At 41.8% G+C, this 20,804-nt stretch overlaps 1 protein-coding gene across 1 annotated transcript in view; it reads left to right on the top strand.

Annotated features, from left to right (window-relative positions):
* LOC124552652 (vicilin-like seed storage protein At2g18540) overlaps positions 1-18,180 on the top strand; it is a 78,405-nt gene extending 60,225 nt beyond the window's left edge. The window contains exon 3 of the mRNA XM_047126979.1: positions 17,962-18,180. Within this exon, the coding sequence (XP_046982935.1) occupies positions 17,962-18,180 (219 nt within the window). The remainder of the gene's footprint in view (positions 1-17,961) is intronic.
* Positions 18,181-20,804: the final 2,624 nt, after the last annotated feature.

Below are 20,804 nucleotides of genomic sequence, written 5' to 3'. Positions count from 1 at the left end.
CACCACCACCAGCAACAACATTCACTCCAAGCACCACACTCCAAAAAAAACTTCAGCAGCGAAACCAAGCACTTCTATACTCCAGCACCTGAGTAAAGCAAGAAGAATGATTCACAGCTCTTCCTTCCGTCGGTCGTAGCCGTCAGCCTGATCACGTGACTCGCCAGCAGCGCCTCTCGTGGCGCCTCACTCACCGACCGTCCGACAAATTGGCCGTGTGTCGGTGTTGTGACCGACCGACCGACTGGCGGACGAACTTTCACTGTGGGGCGCGTCGCACCACTCGACAGCCGACCCAACAGACTGTGTCGAGTGTAGCGCGATCGTGCCAACCGCCCTACTAAAATTCATGTTTTGACACAGGGCGCGAAATTGAATACTGTTCTAATATACGTGTCGATGTCCAAGGTGGATCAAGGTTTAAGGACAGAGGTTTTAAAGAAATTTGCTGATGTATGCGCAGCACGTGGTGCGAGGAGTATAGCTATGAAATGAAGCACTTGTTTAATTTTTTAACGAACACATAAGGGTTTCTCTATGTGCAACACGACGTTAAGTCTGTCGGGCATCTTTACTTCTGTTTTTGGGTTTTATTTCCGATATTTACAGGAAATGGAATCTAAAAACCGAAATATCGACATTCCTTGGACGTTAATTCATAAAATGTACTTGCTTCATTGTTGTCAGTATTGAAAAAGTCGAGCCTATATCCACGCCATCTACTATGTAGAGCAGAGGGTGGGATTAATTTTTTTTACAATTCTAACAGTTGCTAAATGCTTCATTTCTAACGCATCTGTTGTACTTTTTAGATGACGCGCGCCGCCACCATGTGTAGTCTTTGTTCTTCGAATATAAAACGAGTCTCTGAGATTTGCAGGTTATCTTGTTTTAATTGATAATGTTTTTACGAACGTCTTTTGTTTTATTTATTTTGCCGTAGCACGATGTATTTTCTCAGTCAATTATAAATGACGTTGCACATTTCAGAAATAATTTTAGTTAATAACTGTGGCGATAGAAAAGCACTGAATTTTACGTCTGCTGCCATTGGCGAGAAATCGTAATATACGTAGCTAACAGTCTCTCCTCGGAGTTTACAATCTCTCTCAGAACTGCATTATTTTTCCTTAAGAATGGTTTTAAGATGTTCAGCAGTTCCGAAATGCACGATTCACCCATTCATAAATAATACTAAAATTATCGGCTCCCAGCCTGAAGGTGGGTGGGTGAATTTCTGCCCTTGCGTTCGCCACTTTTTTTCCTTTTTACCTTTAAAACTGCGAAAGCAAACCCCGTTTTTGTTTCTGTGAAAAACCGAGCGGGATCTCGTAGGACATAAACTCAATGAACTAAAGATAAAATAAATTTCGACAATAGGCCCGCAATAGAATTTCTGATTGCAGTCGGTCGGGACGCGTGTAGGCTGTCACGGAATTGGTCTTCTGTCAGCCGACAAATTGGTGCGTGTGTAGGGGCCTCGTATACGCCTTAATCTACGCAAATATTGTTCGTTTATACTTGAAGCAATGACAAATGCGACTTCCCTGCTTTCCCACGCTGAGATGCCTCTGTTTCCTTTGCCTGGTCTCTGATGACAGCCAAAGCAGCCGGATAAATGTTTTCGTCCTGGCACAAATTTTAATTGTCCGCAGATCATGGTCGTGCGGTAGCATTCTCGCTTCCCACGCCCGGGTTCCCGGGTTCGATTCCAGGCGGGCTCAGGGATTTTCTCTGCCTCGTGATGTCTGGGTGTTGTGTGATGTCGTTAGGTTTAAGTAGTTCTAGGTTCTAGGGGACTGATGACCATAGATGTTAAGTCCGATAGTGCTCAGAGCCATTTGAACCATTTGAACAAATTTTAATTACTTCCGGATGAACGATGGAGAATCGTTCGCAAAGTATGGCGCACAGGTTCTTAGTGACACCAAGTTCCGTGGCCAAATTGTGGTATCCATAGATCTGGGCAAATATTAATTCCAATTTCGTAGTTGGAGGAGTAGGAGGTTAAAGTTTAACGTCCTGTCTACAACGAGACGTAGCACAAGCTCGGACTATGGAAGGATGGAGTAGGATAGTCGGCCGTGCCCTATTAAAGGAACCATCCCGGCATTTGCAGTAACCAGTTTAGGCAAATCATGGAAAACCAATATCTGAATGGCTGGGAGCAGGTTTGAACTGTCAACCTACCGATTGCGAGTTCAGTGTCCTAACCACTGCGTTATCTCGAACGATAATTTCGTAGTAGTTTCAAGAAACGGTTCTGAGGCTACAAGCAAACCGCGACAGAACGTGCTCAGCTGCCCAACCGAGCTTGTCTCAAACATTGCCAGTAATTCTCCAGTGGGTGTGGCCAGTGAGCTGTCGTAATGTCTCCATCGGTATACTACATACTTGGCAAGGTACAGTATCCAAATCCTTCAACGCTGCAGTCAGAAGCCCGTTATGAGATATCGGAATCTGCTGCTGCGAAATCTTGTTTTTCGAGCCCTTTCTCTCATTCAATTATTCTCAGAGACTCATTGTCAGTAAAGGACCCTACACATGCTCCGGTTTATCGTCCGAACGATAAACTGTGCGTGTGAAGATTGTTGGCCGACCGACCGACTAATTGTACGTGAGTAGGCTTGTCGGTCATAAGACCGACCGATGTTTCGTTGCGGTCGGTTGGTTAGGTACGACCAGCAAACAGCAGCAAGGCCCGCCCCACGGCCCCATTCCGCCTACAAATTACGTGGTGTGTAGTCTGTCGTGCAAACCGCAAGACAACAGTTCCTTTGCACTCACTACGCGCGGGATTTAATGCCGTCCAAATGCGGCTAACGTGACAGTGTGCGAGGCAGACGAAATTTTGATAACACAGTTTCTGGAAATTTTTCGAGACGTCTGTGGGACGCGTCGTGCGAGGAGTATAGCAATAGAGTTGCAAGAAATGAAACGATTCTTTCAATTTTAACGAATCCATAATGGTCTCATGTATCAACCAGAGAAAATAAAAGATACACACCTTTGTGAATAACTGTCAGTCGTCTGTCTGTTTGAAATTAAGTCTGAAAACCAAAATAGACACAGATTAGATTTTTATTTCATTCCCGATACGTATCGAAATTAGAACCAAAAATTCGAATTATAGACAATCGGCGGACTTTTATTCATGAAATACCCTCGGTTCGAAGTGTTACAAAAATCCAACATATCGCCATCCCTCCTGCTTTGACTGGCAAACTGAAGGGCTTTCCCCAAGTTCTAACAGCTGCTGAGTGCTTCATTTTTTATAAATACGTTGCTGAATTTATTACATAATGTGCGCCGCTCCTATTTGCAGTGTACCTTCTTATAATTTGAAATGAGTTTCTTGAACTTACAGGGGATATCATTAATATTACATAAGTACATAAGTTGATAAAGTTTCCACGAACATAATTTATTTAATTTTCGTTTTGATCTTGCTTTATCACGACATTTGTTCTCAGGCAACTATGAATCACCTCGCAGGATTCCAGAATCGTTTCAGATAATAACTGTGGGGGCCACTCGCGCTGCATCTGAGGTCCACGTAACTTCCGCCAGTGGCCAGAAATCGTGATGTACCTATCGTTTGACGACGTTAAGAAGCTCCGAAAAGCATTTTTCATCCAATCTTAAATAACTCCGAAAATCTTCGTGTCCCAGCTCCATAAGTAACACAGCGTAGGTGCATTTCATGCATTGCATTATCCATTTGTTTGCCCACAGCTTTTATCATGGCTTTTTTCTGGTCTTGTTAGTTCGAAAACAGCCAAGCCACATCCGAATTCTTTTCCTGTTGGATACTAAGCGGTATCTCATAGAACAGAACGTCACAACCAGCGCTAGGAGCCGGGCGGCGCACAAGTAATTGAGTGTAGTCGGCCAGAACGTGCGTTGTGTAGACCATCCTGAAATCTGTCTGTCGGTCGATAAAGTGTGTGTGTGTGTGGAGAAAAACGTTTAAAGAACTGTGGCTCAGGTTTAAAAGAAAAGTTGACCAAGCATTTGATCGATATGTAGGTAGTGGAACATTTGATGATCGGGCAGGCCAGTCCTGCATGGCCGAGTAATCGAGCACAGAATGCGAGCCGTGCTGAGCACAGCCTAGCCGCACATCCTGCCCGCACTGTTTGCAGTGGCCGAGCGTAGAGGCCGTGGCCGAGTCCCGCACAATGTTTGACTCCAAAAATGTTAAACGCGTCTTTATCCCTGCGCGATTACCTCTAGCGCAGGCTTCTCATTCGTGGTGTGTTCGTAATCACGCAGAGTGAGGAAGTGCAGTAACAAGTAATACTGAAACCAATGCGTAAACGCAGAAGAAATAGGAGAGTCTAAAAAGCGAATTAAGGAATAAATATCTGTTGTAAACTAAAACAGAAAGTCTACAGAATATGTGTCGTGCGTAAACTGATCGACGTTACTGTGTTTCTAGTCGAGAACAACTCATTTAAACAAATACTGTTGTAAGACATCCCACTCTGATACATCTTCAGAAATGTAGGTAGTAGTAAAAAACAACAGCGAAGTTTGTTTCAATGTGTGCTAAAGAGATGACACCTTTCAGACGTTAGAGGTGTTTCTGATGAAGGTTTCAAACAAATAGACCAAGAATTAATTCATATGAGTGCACTTTATCGAGAAGTCAGCGTTTCAGACGTTATGTCAACTATTTCTGCTGTAAGTAGACAAGTCAAAGAAGGGGCTTCTTGCAGCCCGAAACCGAATAAGGCCTTCTGCTATTAAGCAAGTTATTAATAAGAAATTGTCTACGACAGTTGATATGCGGACTGGTTCGTATAAAAGGTGCATTACTTGACACTTACAGCATATTACATAAACACAGATTGGTCTCTTTTGAATAATGTTTTATTTATAACCGAATTCCCGGACGTTAAGCTGACGGACGTTAATACTATGAAAGACCCGCAAGAGAGGATGACTGATACGAAAATTTCGCCAGACATGTTGCATAGTTTTGTTTTTGTCTCCGACCAGGGTCCCAATACAATAAGAACTTTGGAAAATCACGAAAGCCTCCTCTGTAGTGCTCATTGTACAACAGCACTCAGCCACATTTGCGATGTTAAATGATAGAAAGAAAAGTTTCTTCTGTTCGTGCTTGGAGCCAAAGTTCCGCACACGCTGGAACAGTTTGTGCACTATGCTAGAGTCCGTGCACACACTGTGTTATGAATTTGCTGCTTTAGTGAAGGATAAGAATTACACTTACAGATTACAGGGGTATGAGAATGAAGTCCCTCGTGAACCATGGACCTTGCCGTCGGTGGGGAGTCTTGCGTGCCTCAGCGGTACAGATGACCGTACCGTAGGTGCAACCACAACGGATGGGTATCTGTTGAGAGGCCAGACAAACGTGTGGTTCCTGAAGAGGGGCAGCAGCCTCTTCAGTAGTTGCAGGGGCAACAGTCTGGATGATTGACTGATCTGGCCTTGTAACATTAACCAAAACGGCCTTGCTGAGCTGGTACTGTGAACGGCTGAAAGCAAGGGGAAACTACAGCCGTAATTTTTCCCGAGGACATGCAGCTTTACTGTATGGTTAAATGATGATGGCGTCCTCTTGGGTAAAATATTCCGGAGATACCATAGTCCCTCATTCGAAGGTCCGGGCGGGGACTACTGAAGAGGACGTCGTTATCAGAAGAAAGGAAACTGCCTTCTACGGATCGGAGCGTGCAATGTCAGATCCCTTAATAGGGCAGGTAGATTAGAAAATTTAAAAAGGGAAATGGAGAGGTTTAAGTTAGCTATAGTGGGAATTAGTGATGTTCGGTGGCAGGAGGAACCAGACTTTTGGTCAGGTGAATACAGGGTTATGAATACAAAATCAGATAGGGGTAATGCAGGGGTAGGTTTAATAATGAATATAAAATAGGAGTGCGGGTAAGCTACTACAAACAGCATAGTGAACGCATTATTGTGGCCAAGATAGATACGAAGCCCACGCCTACTATAGTAGTACAAGTTTATAAGCCAACTAGCTCTGCAGATGATGAAGAACTTGATGAAATATATGATGAGATAAACGAAATTATTCAATTAGTGAAGGGAGACGAAAATTTAAAAGTCATGGATGACTGGAATTCGATAGTAGGAAAAGGAAGAGAAGGAAACGTGGTAGGTGAATGTGGATTGGGGGTAAGAAATAAAAAAGGAAGCCGCCTGGTAGAATTTTGCACAGAGCATAACTTAATCATAGCTAACACTTGGTTCAAGAATCATAAAAGAAGGTTGTACACATGGAAGAAGCCTGGAGATACTAGGAGGTATCAGATGGATTATACGATGGTAAGACAGAGATTTAGGAGCCAGGTTTTAAATTGTAAAACATTTCCAGGAGCAGATGTGGATTCTGACCACAATCCATTGGTTATGAACTGTAGATTAAAACTGAAGAAGCTGCAACAAGGTGGGAATTTAAGGAGATGGGACCTGGATAAACAGAGTTTCAGGAAGAGCATAAGAGAACAATTGGCAGGAATGGGGGACAGAAATATAGTAGAAGAAGAATGGGTAGATTTGAGGGATGAAGTAGTGAAGGCAGCAGAGGATCAAGTAGGTAATAAGAAGAGGGCTAGTAGAAATCTTTCTGTAACAGAAGAAGTATTGAATTTAATTGATAAGAGGAGGAAATATAAAAATGCAGTAAATGAAGCAGGCAAAAAGGAATACAAACGTCTAAAAAATGAGATCGACAGGAAGTGCAAAAGTGCTAAGCAGGCATGGCTAGAGGACAAATGTAAGGATGTAGAAGCTTACCTTGCTAGAGGTAAGATAAGTACTGCCTACAGCAAAATTAAAGAGACAATTGGAAAAAAGGGAACCACTTGTATGAATATCAAGAGCTCAGATGGAAACCCAGTTCTAAGCAACGAAGGGAAAGCAGAAAGGTGGAAGGAGTATATAGAGGGCCTATACAAGGGCGATGTACTTAAGGGCAATATTATGGAAATGGAAGAGGATGTAGACGAAGCTGAAGTTGGAGATATGATACTGCGTGAAGAGTTCGACAGAGCACTGAAAGACCTGAGCCGAAACAAGGCACCGATAGTCGACAACATTCCATTAGAACTACTGACAGCCTTGGGAGAGCCAGTCCTGACAAACCTCTACCGTCTGGTGAGCAAGATGTATGAGACAGGCGAAATATCCTCAGACTTCAAGAAGAATATAATAATTCCAATCCCAAAGAAAGCAGTTGTTGACAGATGTGAAAATTACCGACTATCAGTTTAATCGGTCACAGCTGCAAAATACTAACACAAATTCCTTACAGACGAATGGAAAACCTACTAGATGCCGACCTCGGGGAAGACAGTTTTAATTCCGTAGAAATATTGCAATACGTGAGGCAATACTGACTTTACGACTTATCTTAGAAGAAACATTAAGGAAAGGCAAACCTACGTTTCTAGCATTTGTTGACTTTGAGAAAGCGTAGGACAATGTTGACTGTAACACTCTCTTTCAATTTCTGAAGGTGAAATAAAGGGAGTGAAAGACTATTTACAATTCGTACAGAAAGCAGATGTCAGTTACAAGAGTCGAGGGGCATGAAAGGGAAGCAGTGGTTGGAAAGGGAGTGAGACAGGGTTGTAGCCTCTCCCCAATGCTATTCAATCTGTATATTGAGCAAGCAGTAAAGGAAACAAAAGAAAAGTTCGGAATAGGTATTAAAATCCATGGAGAAGAAATAAAAACTTTGAGGTCCGCTGATGACATTATAATTCTGTCAGAGACAGCAAAGGACTTGGAAGAGCAGTTGAACGGAATGGACAGTGTCTTGAAAGGAGGGTATAAGACGAACATCAAGGAAAGCAAAACAAGGATAAAGGAATGTAGCCGAGTGAACTCGGGTGATGCTGAGAGAATTAGTTTAGGAAATGAGATGCTTAAAGTAGTAAATGAGTTTTGCTATTTGGGGAGCAAAACGATGGTCGAAGTAGAGAGGATATAAAACGTAGACCGGCAATGTCAAGAAAAGGATTTCTGAAGAAGAAAAATTTATTAACATCAAGTATAGATTTAAGTGTCAGGAAGTCATTTCTCAAAGTACTTGTATGGAGTGTAGCCATGTATGGAAGTGAAATATGGACGATAATTAGTTTGGACAAGAAGAAAATAGAAGCTATCGAAATGTGGTACTATAGGAGATTGCTGAAGATTATATGGGTAGATAACATAACTAATGAAGAGATGTTGAATAGAATTGGGGAGAAGAGTTGTTTGTGGCACAACTTGACAAGAAGAAGGGACCGGTTGGTAGGACATGTTCTGAGGCATCAAGGGATCGCAAATTTAGCATTGGAGGGCAGCGTGGAGGGTAAAAATCGTAGACAGAGACCAAGAGATGAATACACTAAGCAGATTCAGAAGGGTGTAGGTTGCAGAAGGTACTGGGAGATGAAGAAGCTTGCACAGGATAGAGTAGCATGTAGAGCTGCATCAAACCAGTCTCAGGACTGAAGACCACAACAACAACAACGAGAATCAATTTGCAGGAAGTATTGCAGGAGGCACATATGAATTAGAAGGCAAAAAGTAATCTACAATCCAGTTAGTTCTTCTTGCTTTTACAAACTGCAGAGAATCTGCAGCGTCAAAGAAGTGAATGTGAGGTAGCTGAATTACTGCAGTTACAAGTTCTGTTTCATCACGATACGACGAAAAAATAGATTCGTAATTAACTAGTGCAGCTGATTATTTGGCAGACATGTATTTCTTAAGAAGAGGAACAAGGGATTAAAAATGAGGTCCTGACTTTTCACGTCCAACCGTAAAATTGCTACATTCGTTTTGCTGTGTTATGTTGCCTCAATATGTTTGACACAAATGAAAAATACGAACTTCTTGGCACTGTGTGACGAATGTGTGGAAGCAGTTCAGGTGCAACATGCAACAATAAACGTAGTCATTTTGTGTAGTTGGTGTATAGTCTCTCGTAGCGAAACGAAGAAGAGGGCGCAAATTAAAGTACAGATGCTCCCAGAGTCACAGAGTCAGGCAGCAGTAGCCGCTCGCGAAACAAGCAGCGAATTTTATATCATCATCTGTGTGTTTTAATAGTTTACTTTCCTGTGATTCTGGGTGTTTATCTAATATTTAATAGGCACAGTTCTCGTGTTTTCGTTTGCGTCGGAAAGCAAATCGATTTTGTGACATATTACAAGTTCCTAATCGGGGGCGAATTATTTAGTTTCACCTGAGTGCATCGGTAGTTATGTTTTTGAATCTCTGCGTGTTAATCTAATTTATTAGACAGAGTTGCTGCGTTTTCGTCTGGGTCTACAGTAGAGTTGCGCAGCACGTGTCGATAGTCCGTTTATGTGCATACTTAAATTTTCCACAGTCTTTAGTATGGACAGGGACTACGATTGTTCTGTGCGGATGTGAGCCGATTTGGCGACACTTAGCTCTGTGACGGCTCTTCGGTTACACAGCCTGAGGCAGCAGTGGATGGGCGCCACTGTTGAGGGCCGGCCGTGGGGATCCGACGGACGTCCAGGCGAGTCCTCCCATCGGTCCTCCCCGGTGGACAGCCCAGTTACTGCTCGCACTGAGGTCGATCCCTCACCTGTGGTCGAGTGGGAGGTCGCCCCGGGCTAGCAGGCCTCACGTAAGGCCTGCCCGGTCTGTCTGACAAACAGGTTCCACGTGCTGTCTGTCGCTGAGCCACATGCTGTCGCCTGTCCTGTTTCAGAGGAAACCTCTCGGCCTGCAAGATCTGGTGGGATTGTTGGTAGTTGCGAGCTCCGACGGTATGATCGTTATGGGGCCCCTCGGGGACATGGCTGCCATGAAGGGAAAGAAAACCAATGTGCACTCAGTGTGCAAACCGGGTGGAGTCATTCCAGATGTGGAATGGGTCCTCCTGGATGTACAGGGTGCAGCCAACTGCAGGTGGTGGCTCACGTCGGTACCAATAATGTGTGTCACTTTGGATCAGAAGAGATTCTCTCTTGTTTCGGCTAACAAAAATGGTAAAGGCTGCCAGTCTTGCTTACAAGATGAAAGCAGAGCTGACCATCTGCAGCATAGTCGATAGGACAGATTGCAGACATCTGGTACAGAGTTGAGTGAAGGGTCTCAATCAGAGGCTCAGACGGTTCTGCGACGGTTCATCGACTTGCGCCAGATGGTGGTTGAGTTTCGGGTTCTACTTCAGGTGCCCGCTATACGCAGGAGGCGGCTACACAGGTAGCAGGGGCTGTGTGGCGTGGACTGGGCGGTTTTTTCGGCTAGAGGGTCTCGGGAAAACACAAGACGGCTTCAGTCACAAAGGGTGCAGGCCGAACACAGGGGGAACGTAGATACAGGAACCATCAGTATAACAGTTGCAATTTGTTGGGAAAGTACCAGAGCTCCAAGCACTAATAGAAAGCACTGATGCTCAAATCGTTATAGGCACTGAAAGCTGGCTAAAGCCGGAGGTAAGCTAGGCCGAAATTTTTGCGAAGAACCTAACGGTGATCCGAAAGGATAGGCTAAACACGGTTGGCGGTGGCGTGTTTGTTACTGTTAGAAGTAGTTTATCTTGTCTCGAAATTGAAGTAGATACTTCCTCTGAGTTAGTATGGGCGGAGGTCATTGTTGGCAACCGGAATAAAATAATAATTGGGTTCTTTTGCCGACCTCCCAATTCAGATGATTCAGTTGCTGAAACGTTCACAGAAAACTTGAGTCTGATTTCAAACACGTACCTGACTCTACGACTACAGTCGGAGGTGACTTTAATTTGCCATCGATATGTTGGCGGAAATACATGTTTCATTCCGGAGGTACGCATAAAACATCATCCGAAATTGTGCTAAACGCATTCTCTGACAATTATCTCGAGCAGCTAGTTATGAGCCCTCGCTAATAGTAAACGGTTGTGAAAACACACTTGACATTTTAGCAACAAATCATCCTGAGTTAATAACGAGCATCAAAACTGATACACGGATTAGTGAACACAGGGTTGTCGTAGCGAGATTGAATATTGTAACCCCCAAAACCTTCAGAAATAAAGAAAGATAACCTATTCAGAAAATCAGATAAAAATTCACTTGCCGCCTTTATGAGGGACAATCTCCACTCCTTCCAAATTAATGATGTAAGTGTAGACTAGGTGTGGCTTAAATTCAAAGAAATAGTATCGGCAGCAATTGAGAGATTTATACGAAATAAATTAACAAACGTCGGAGCTGATCCTCCTTGGTACACTAAACGGGTCAGAACATTGTTGCAGAAGCAACGAAACAAACATGCCAAATTTAAACAGATGCAAAATCCCCAAGACTGGCGATCTTTTACAGAAGCTCGAAATTTAGCGCGGACTTCAATGCCTATAACGAAACTTTGTCTCGAAACCTGGCAGAAAATCCAAAGGCATTCTGGTCGTATGTGAAATATGTTAGCGGCAAGAAACAATCAATGCCTTCTCTGCGCGATAGCAATGGAGATACTATCGAAGACAGTGCTGCGAAAGCAGAGTTACTAAACACTGCCTTCACAAAAGAAGACGAAGTAAATATTCCAGAATTCGAATCAGGAACAGCTGCCAACGTGAGTAATGTAGAAGTAAATATCCTCGGAGTAATTAAGGAACTTAAATCACTTAATAAAAGCAAGTCTTCTGGTCCAGACTGTATATCAATTAGGTTCCTTTCAGAGACTGCTGATGCATTAGCTTCATACCTGACAATCATATACAACCGTTCGCTCGACGTAAGATCCGTACCCAAAGACTGGAAAGTAGCACAGGTCACACCAATATTCAAGAAAGGTAGTAGGAGTAACACATTAGATCACAGGCCCATATCGTTAACGTCGATATGCAGCACGATTTTGAAACATATATTGTGTTCAAACACTATGAATTACCTCTAAGAAATCAGTGTATTGACACACAGTCAAGATGGGTTTAGAAAACACCGTTCTTGTGAAACACAGCGAAACACATGCGAATAGCATGAAGTGTTGAGTGGTACTGACAAGGGATTTCAGATCGATTCCGTATTTCTGGATTTCCAGAAGGCTTTTGACACTGTACCACACAAGCGGCTTACAGTGATATTGCCTGGTTATGGAATATCGTCTCAATTATGTGACTGCATTGGTGACTTGGTGTGAGAGAGGTCACAGTACATAGTAACTGACGGAAAGTCATAGAGTAAAACAGAAGTGATGGCGTTCCCCTAGGTAGTGTTATATGCCCTTTGCTATTCCTTATATATATAAACGATTTTTGAGACAATCTGAGCAGCCGTCTTCGGTTGTTGCAGGTGACGCTGTCGTTTATCGACTAATAAAGTCATCATAATATCAAAACAAACTGCAAAATGATGCAGAAAATATATCTGAATGCTGCGAAAATTGGCAGTTGTCCCTAAATAACGGAGTGTGAGGTCATCCACATGAGGGCTAAAAGGAATCCATTAAACTTTGATTTCACGGTAGACCAGTCAAATATAAAGGCCGTAAATTCAACTAAATACCTAAGAATTACAACTACAAGGAACTGAAATTGGAAGGAACACATAGAAAATGTTGTGAGGAAGGCTAACCAAAGACTGCGTTTTATTGGCAGGACACTGAGAAAATTTAACAGATCTACTAAGGAGAGTGCCTACACTACGCTTGTCCGTCCTCTTTTAGAATAGTGCTGCTTGCATCACTCATATAAAATGTTCGTTAGTAACGGAGAACGCCTCTTACAGGGAAACCAACACATATCAGCCGTGTTTGACATGCGAAATTATGCCGTCACTAACTCTATAAATAGGACATCTGTCTATCAGATGTATATACATGGGGATTCAGTACCTCACAAATACGTGTCTCTAACTTTACAATCACCGTAGTTATGAAACTGAAGACTCGATTTTATGACCAAGATGTGGCAGATGAATTGAGTGCGTCGCATATGTCTTGGTCCGCCTAGAGGAAAGTGCCGAAACAGGATGGGCATCACTCAACTAGAAGTTTACTCTGCAGCAGACGTTTGCTTGGCATAAATCCCACTAGGCACACTGCACAGATACGCCAATTCACTCATTATAGTAACATTAGATTGGTAATCAGTTTATTTTAAAGTTCTACTGATAAAAAACCTATTTTGTGGAGTTCTGAGTGAGATATAGTATATTAAATTTTTGGTTTTATCACACAATAATCCATTAGAGGCGCTGAGAACCATAAAGCACATCATCGTCAACTGGAGACTAGCGTTTACTCACGCTACGGTGGGTCAGGTTTACCTGTTCTGTAGGCCCACATTACACTGTATCTGAACATCCGCTAAAATCTGTCTCACTGGTTCCTCTGATATTCACTTAACTTTGGAGGCCGAGGACATTGTGCTTTTGGCCCCCGTGGCTTTCAGCGCCTCATTTGTATTCTGGTGAAGTGACCTTGCTGGTAGGTAGCACTTCTTGTCTTTAATAATTTCCGCAAACGGTTCTTTGTATTTGGTTGTTTACTGTGCAGGAATCGGCTTTCCTGTGCAGTGTCAACATTAACTCTTTGATGAAACTGTATTAAGCGCTAACAGAAAAAAAAATTACTAGGAAAAGTTAGCCGCAAAGGAAGTGGGGCCTCTCTGACCACATTAGGGATCTAGTACAATTTTACGAAAAAATAAGAAAAGAACGACAACTCCTACTCACAGAAAATGGCGGAACGGAGAGTAGCGAAAGCCTAAACATTATTTCGTTCTTATCATAAACTGTACTTTATTGCGTACAAAACAACAAAATTCCACAGAAACTGTTCCTTCTTTTTTTCAGACAAGTTATGCACATTATTATTATTATTATTATTATTATTATTATTATTATTATTATGGTCAGCAACGGAAGTTGTATAGATATGTTGATAAGCATAACTGTTGTACAGCAGGCACTATTAATTTCGCGCTGGTCCCGGCGGAGGTTCGAGTCCTCCCTCGGGCATGGGTGTGTGTGTTTTTCCTTAGGATAATTTAGGTTAAGCAGTGTGTAAGCTTAGGGACTGATGACCTTAGCAGTTAAGTCCCATATCGTTTCACACACACATTAATTTCGCACTCTCATATTTCTCTGAATTTCAAAATTTGTGAACTTCCAGAATGTACACCAACGAGCCGAAACTGATCAAGAGATTCCGGTACTATGATATAATGAAGATACAGATATTCGAGAAGAACTTTGTGCTTATTTTAAATCGCACATGCAAGAAAGATGAATTAGTTGGGGCAGCACTGGATGGTGCAGTGGAAAGCGTACCCACGACAGTTGTGTTGGACACAGATGCAGGTGTTAACGTCCATGACGCGCATTGTTTTAAAATTGTAATCAGTGAAACTCGTGTACGGACAATGCCGCTCCAAAACTGTACAGTCTCATGTGCTATTGGCGCCAAGGGGCAATTAGTTGGGTGACTGTGGAATGTGAGGGCGGAAGAGTAGCATGTACAGCCCGCGCACAATACGGTAGCCGAAGCGCAGTGACCAGTTTTCGTCCAAAGTGGTGGGAAAGTTCATTCGTTTGTTCCGAAGGGGGTGTCCACTGTCTTTGTCTCTTTACGTCGGCGAAACAGAATAGAGGCGTACCGATTTTACTTAAGCTATTCGGTAAAAAAGTTCATTTTTGCGTTACTTATAGCTTATAATTGTGTCAGCTTCATGATAATGTGCACATCATTCGTTGATGGTCATAGTTATGGTGATATTTGCACGGAAGTAAGACACTGCGCGAGTTACGAAAAAGTCGCTACGATTTTACATTTGGTAGATATTACGTTATATGTTTCGCTGTATTAAATTTAGCTAAAGTACTGAATTTGTCTTTAGACTTAGGAGTTGGTCTCCATCTGTCATTGATCTCGAAAAAGTTGATCTGACATAGCACACTCACTTACGACCCGCTAGCAATAAAGCCAGGGCATAATATGGGCAACATTCCTCATATTTCCTAAACGGTTTGAGATATCGAAATGAGATTTTGGCAAATGACAGCACGCGAAGAGGAGACTATTTTTCCATACGGTTGTCAGGCAGAACTGCATCATTTACCGTGTTATGCCACTAACCACAGACGCAATTTTTAAGGGCCATCGATAGCTGGTGAAAGGAGAAATGCTACAGGTTTTGAAACAATATAAGTGAAGATATTACTTGTTTATTTTTGTACCGAGGCTGTGCTTTTTCGTAAGCTACTGACTTTCCTGTTCCTCACTTCCTTAACAAACTTCGTAAAACTCTGTTTCAGAACACAGGGTAGCGAGATGAAACTGTAAGCTCTGCCGTGCTTTAGGAAAAGAAGCAAAAGTTAAATGTGTCAGTTTTACTCAAAATTCGCCACTCGTGACGCTTCTCTGAATGTTACAAATCGTTAACAAGCCAGGCGAAAACAAATTCAGCGGAGTTCTTTTTAACTACCAACGAAAGCAGTGGTGACAGATCTTCTTGAATGGTCGCCATACAAGTGTGGGCTCCACTGAATACTTAACAAAAGTTACGGCCGTACCCTTCAGTGTAGAAGGGCGCTACCTCTCCAGCGCCTTCCACCACCACCACTCACTCTCCCCACACGTTATTATTCTGCGCGGACTCGACGTTTCTCGCTGTAAAGAATTTGTCTCCTGTCTGTTAGGCTCGGAATTTCTGGTTGGAGGTTACGCAAAGATCGACTTTCCAAACGGAACTTGGCATTTAGTAGTAGGTGGTAGGAAATTAGTTTTAAGTTCATTAAGGATCTCGTGGCACTTAGTGCGAGAAAGTGAAGGTCAAAATCTCAAAGTGATAGGAACTAAGGCGCAGTAGGGCAGTACTGTGTTCGTAATGCACTGGAACGTCAGAACATAGAGGCTCGCATGAGTATTTTTTCCTGTATTCAAACGAAAATAACACAATCCTAGCATTTAACAGAACAACAAAAGGCTCAACTACTTAATTTGCTAAATAATATTCAAATGTGTTCTCAAATGATCCTCGCATTATTAAGGAGTACCAATATCACTTGCAGGTAGTTCCATATCAAATGTATTATTCGCGCAAACTGAATTGACATCTGGCGCAGTAGCGACTTTAAATGGGAAATGCCTTTAGGTCACTCACCGCGCGCCATATTAGTCTGTACACACTGTATCGTCATGCGAGCTATTCCATTCCCTGGGCCGGACGGGCGGTGGTGAAAGAAATGCACGAGGAATATCCAGTATTTGTATATAATTTCACTTCATTCGTTACTTGCTATGATTGGACTTATTATGAATTAAGTCTGACGAATTCTTCTTTTAAGAATGAAAGTGCTTCTGTAATTTTTAAGTATGCTTCTTCAAGGATGAATGAACTTCTCGTAATTAAGTATGGAATCTAAATATTTGTGTATAATTCTTGACAGTCACAGACAGATCCAACTGTGCTAATCTCACGGACTAACGTACATATGCAAATATATTTGTATAAGAACTGATTAAGATTTGGACACAAGCTTTGAAGCGGTAGAAGTGTTTTGTTTCATAGACTACACAGTGGCATGTAAAGCTATGATCTGCAGACACGTCCTGAACAATAGGCTGCAGTGGTTAATCCCAAATAATTTGGAAAGTACTAATTTATGACAGAGATACGTGGTATGTGAATGAATATTAAAACGTGTAAAACATAAAATGATAATTTCCCTGTAAGCGCAGCCAGCATGAGTAGGATATACTGCCAAGCACAGAGAAGTAAAAAAGCGTTTGCTACGCAAGCAATGCACAAACCTTAAGTTTTGTTTATTATGACAAACGCTTTGTGCAGGAACAAGTAATTAAGTACGTTTCTAGTGAATTGTTCTGTTTGAATGAAGCAAGATCATAGTACTAGTTGAAAAATCTGGCAATGAGTTGCTTATCGCCATGTCTTGTCAATCTCTTAACTAGGCAAAATTTCTCTTTGTGTATCGCTGGATGCACATTATTCATTCGCGTACGCGGTGGACCACGTTTTGCTCTGGTAATTTTAGCTTCTTTCGTAGACACCATAATTTCTACGCAAGTAAAGTGCGAAAAGTGGCGCCCTGAACGCCGGAAAACACGACTTTATTTTATGAAAGACATCTCACAGGTAAACGTCAGGCCACTGAACGGAGCCACTAAGTACATGACCCATTATTATGACAGTATAAAAATCTTGTATATACAACTCCACTGCAAATATCGCAAAAGAGAGATATTAAATGTGTAAATAATTTTAGAGTTGTATCAAGTTTCACGTACTGTGATAACAAAATATTTGAACAGCAACTATTTGATTGGAAAGGTAGATAGAAGCTCCTAAGACAAGAGACGCAGTGATTCTGTATGTACTGCAGTTTAAAACCCACTATGAAGCTCACGACACTCATTTAAGTGATGCTGAAAGACTCCACAAGCATAAGCAGATAACACATTTGAAAGCCCGCAGTAGTACGTGAATTTGTACTCACCTCTGCTGCGTCGGATTGTGGAAGTAATCGGCTGACGAACGCTTTTCATCCAGTGTGTCTTCATAACTTTCGTTGCGCGAAACCACAAATAAACACATGTGATGAAGGTGGTACCGCGGAAACCAACTGACGTCTGCCGTTTTGTTACTCGGTAACAGTGCTTAATGTGCCGACTATTGTCGTCAGGTACGATTGTGTTCGTTTAACGTGCAAAAACTTTAAAGACCAAACATACGTGTGTCCTACAAGAACGCTCAACTACTGATTGTGGAGGACACTTTCGTAATATGCTTCGCTGAGTACTGAACTACAAGCAACACGCTGAGAGAGATTGTTTAGTGAGAGCCATGCGGAGTTCTGACAGGTGACAGTGATGCCAACGTACACGTAACAAGAAAACGGAAGTTCTCACTTCACGAAATGAATGAACAGGAGTAACTACGTATAACCTACATTAAACTTTTGACAAGACAAGTACACTAAGCAAAATTCTTTTCAGGGCCGCAAGCGCGTAACTAATGTGTTTCGTCTCCCTGATGCTGCCCTTAATTTGCTTCGTATAAACGATGCTGAGCTGCGAAGCAGAGCGCAGCCCCCGACACGCCGTGGCAGCCCTGGTGCGAGCAGCAGGCGTTTGTTCGTATCAAGCAGCTTGTGTGCAGGCGGAGCTGCAACAGATGACAGAGGTCGGCGACTGCCTGATCTCCGTATCAATTAGATAGAGCAGAAGACTTAATTGCTGACGAGGGTCACATTGGTCTAAAGTTTAAGAACTTTATTACAATTTGTAAACTGTGGAACCAAAAATAGCTCAGATTTCAAAACAATCAACACGATAACTTTGATAACACAAAGCGAAAAAATTAAGTACGAAATTCTGTTTTTTGTAACGGTACCTTTCGATAAAATTGTAAATATGGAGCAATTTTTTTATGTTAAACTGAGTAAACTGGATGGAAATTTTATCCCTCGCTGCGTTTCTTTTTTTAGAGGTGGGGGGTGGGAGGGAACGGGGGCTTTTTTCCCGTCTGCTGCACCCAGGGGCGAGGGATGGAATCAGACAAAATGAAACGCCACATAAACACAACTGTTCACTTGTGCCTCATAAAGTCGAAAGTAGATACAGTAAAAAGCTCTAATCCAAGGTAAACCTTCTAATAAAGACTGATAATTTATCGATCAGCGCACAGATACCAAATAATTCGTACTTTATTACATGATTAAAGCAAAACTAAAATATTTCTTAATATAGGTTGCTATCAGAAAATCAAAACTAAATCGTTTAAAAAGAACAAAACTCTTTTGCCAAATATTTAAGCGAAAATGTGTCTACTAGTCAACTGTTTGAATGCCCAAACTATGTTCTGTTCATTACATAACTTCGTGCACTCAAGGGGCCCCTAAAACGTTATACATGATTGTTATTTACGAAGGACATTTATGCATCGCCCCCACAGTGATTTCAAAACCATATTTATAGAAATCTATTAATACTGTATTTTATAGTAAAATAGTATTTTCTTCTTTTTCACATAAAGAAATAAGATTTTTAATTAAAATCATTTGGCTAGAGGCATTTGCTAAGTGAACGAAGCGGAAATGAAAAATGTATAGTGTCGGTAAACAAATAAGCGATCATTATGAACTTCATTTATTCTGGCACTACGGTGGCGCTTATATCTGTCGGGTATCTCATAGTGTAAGCATCTGCTCGTATGTTCCTCTGTATTTACTTAAACATATGGTATTTACCGGAAATCTGTGAGTCGAGTTTATTTAAAAAGCAAACCTCTCTGATTTTTGTGATACAACTATTACTATGTATGAATTACTATTACTATGTATTTCTGTTGACAGCCAGTAAAGAAAGGAGTATGACGAATTGATCGAGGGTAGAACCAAGGTATATAGAAAATGCAGGTAGGCCATTCCGGCCCCAAGCGAGTAAAAAAGTCCCAGACGCCCTTGCGCGCCTTGACGTCACGGAGAGGACGCTGCAGTGCTGTGAATTCAGTGGAACACGGGAGTGGTAGAGTGCATCCCAAAGAGTAGTTTGTTTTGAGACAGTCACTGTAACTGTGCCATGGCACATTGCATTAATACTGCTCGAACGACGACGAACGTTATTTATCACGTTTTTCGCAAGGATGAGCACTTGCAACGTGAATGGACAGTTCGATGCAAACGCAAGGACAAAGTGAACGTGAAAACTGCACGTGTGCGTTCAGCTCATTTTCGGCTTGAAGATTGTGAACGGGATCTGAGAAATGAGCTTCTAGTGTTACCTTCAAGAAAGAAGTTATTACCAACAGTAATCCCCTGCATAAACATTCCGAAATGACATGGAGAAGAAATTGCAGAAAGCGGTGATGCAAACGAAAGGGTAAGACGTCTGCACATACATAACACTGTAAATAATTGAAACTGAAAAATTACCGTAATGCAAATGAATTAACATAAATGCAACGCTTTTTGATGCATTACTGTACTGCTTTACTGGAGGGAATGATTATATTGTACAGGCAATAAATAATGTTGCTCAGGTGTATTTGCTTTTCCTCCTGGATATAATAGCTTCATTTGTCGTAGAAATAGCCCTATTTTTACGTATTCTCGATATGTTAACTATTTTAGAGCTAGTATATAGTTCAAATGACAAAATCAGCATATTTCGCGTAACTTGTTTAGCTTTACTTCTGTAAGAATATGTGATAGTGACCAGTTGACTTCGTAGTGTAGTCGTATGGTTTGTGATTCCTGTGTTGGAGGCTATTGGTTCGTTTGACTGTATATCCGCAAAAAAATTTATTTTTACATTTTATCAAATTAAGCTATTGTAGCCGCTTATGCCACTGATATTTAATCACTTTTGTCAATTTATCTGATTTTTAGTGAGAAATAATGCAGTTGCCTAGTACTCAGTAAAATTTTTTAGAAATAGTAGGCCTTCTCGGTAAATAATTTTAGGAATAATAAAATTAAAATTAAATTCATTCGTTAGGGATGCGCAAGTCGTGCACAACGCTGTGGAGCAAGAAGTTTGCAGAAGCGAGCTTTGACGACTTTAGAAACTGTGTCACCGAAAAAAAAGAAAGTCGACTGAACCACATGTACAGATTGCGCTCATGAGCTCACTGAAGTAGTGAATAAGGATTTGGAAATTAAGGAACTGAGGGCCGATATTGAACTTTACAAAAAACTGAATGCACAGAAAGAAGTGGCACTAAAAGAATGTGATGCAGCCTCACGAAGTAAAACGAACGATCTCTGACGTGTTCTTTCGTTGAAGCGGACAGAAAGTCATCTGGCGCGAAAGAAATAGTCAAATTTCTCAAAAGTATA

The sequence above is a fragment of the Schistocerca americana genome, chromosome 10, assembly GCF_021461395.2.
Source record: "Schistocerca americana isolate TAMUIC-IGC-003095 chromosome 10, iqSchAmer2.1, whole genome shotgun sequence".
NCBI classification, from domain to species: domain Eukaryota; kingdom Metazoa; phylum Arthropoda; class Insecta; order Orthoptera; family Acrididae; genus Schistocerca; species Schistocerca americana.
Note: the sequence above shows the minus strand (reverse complement) of the source record. Positions and strands in the feature narration are given on the sequence as shown.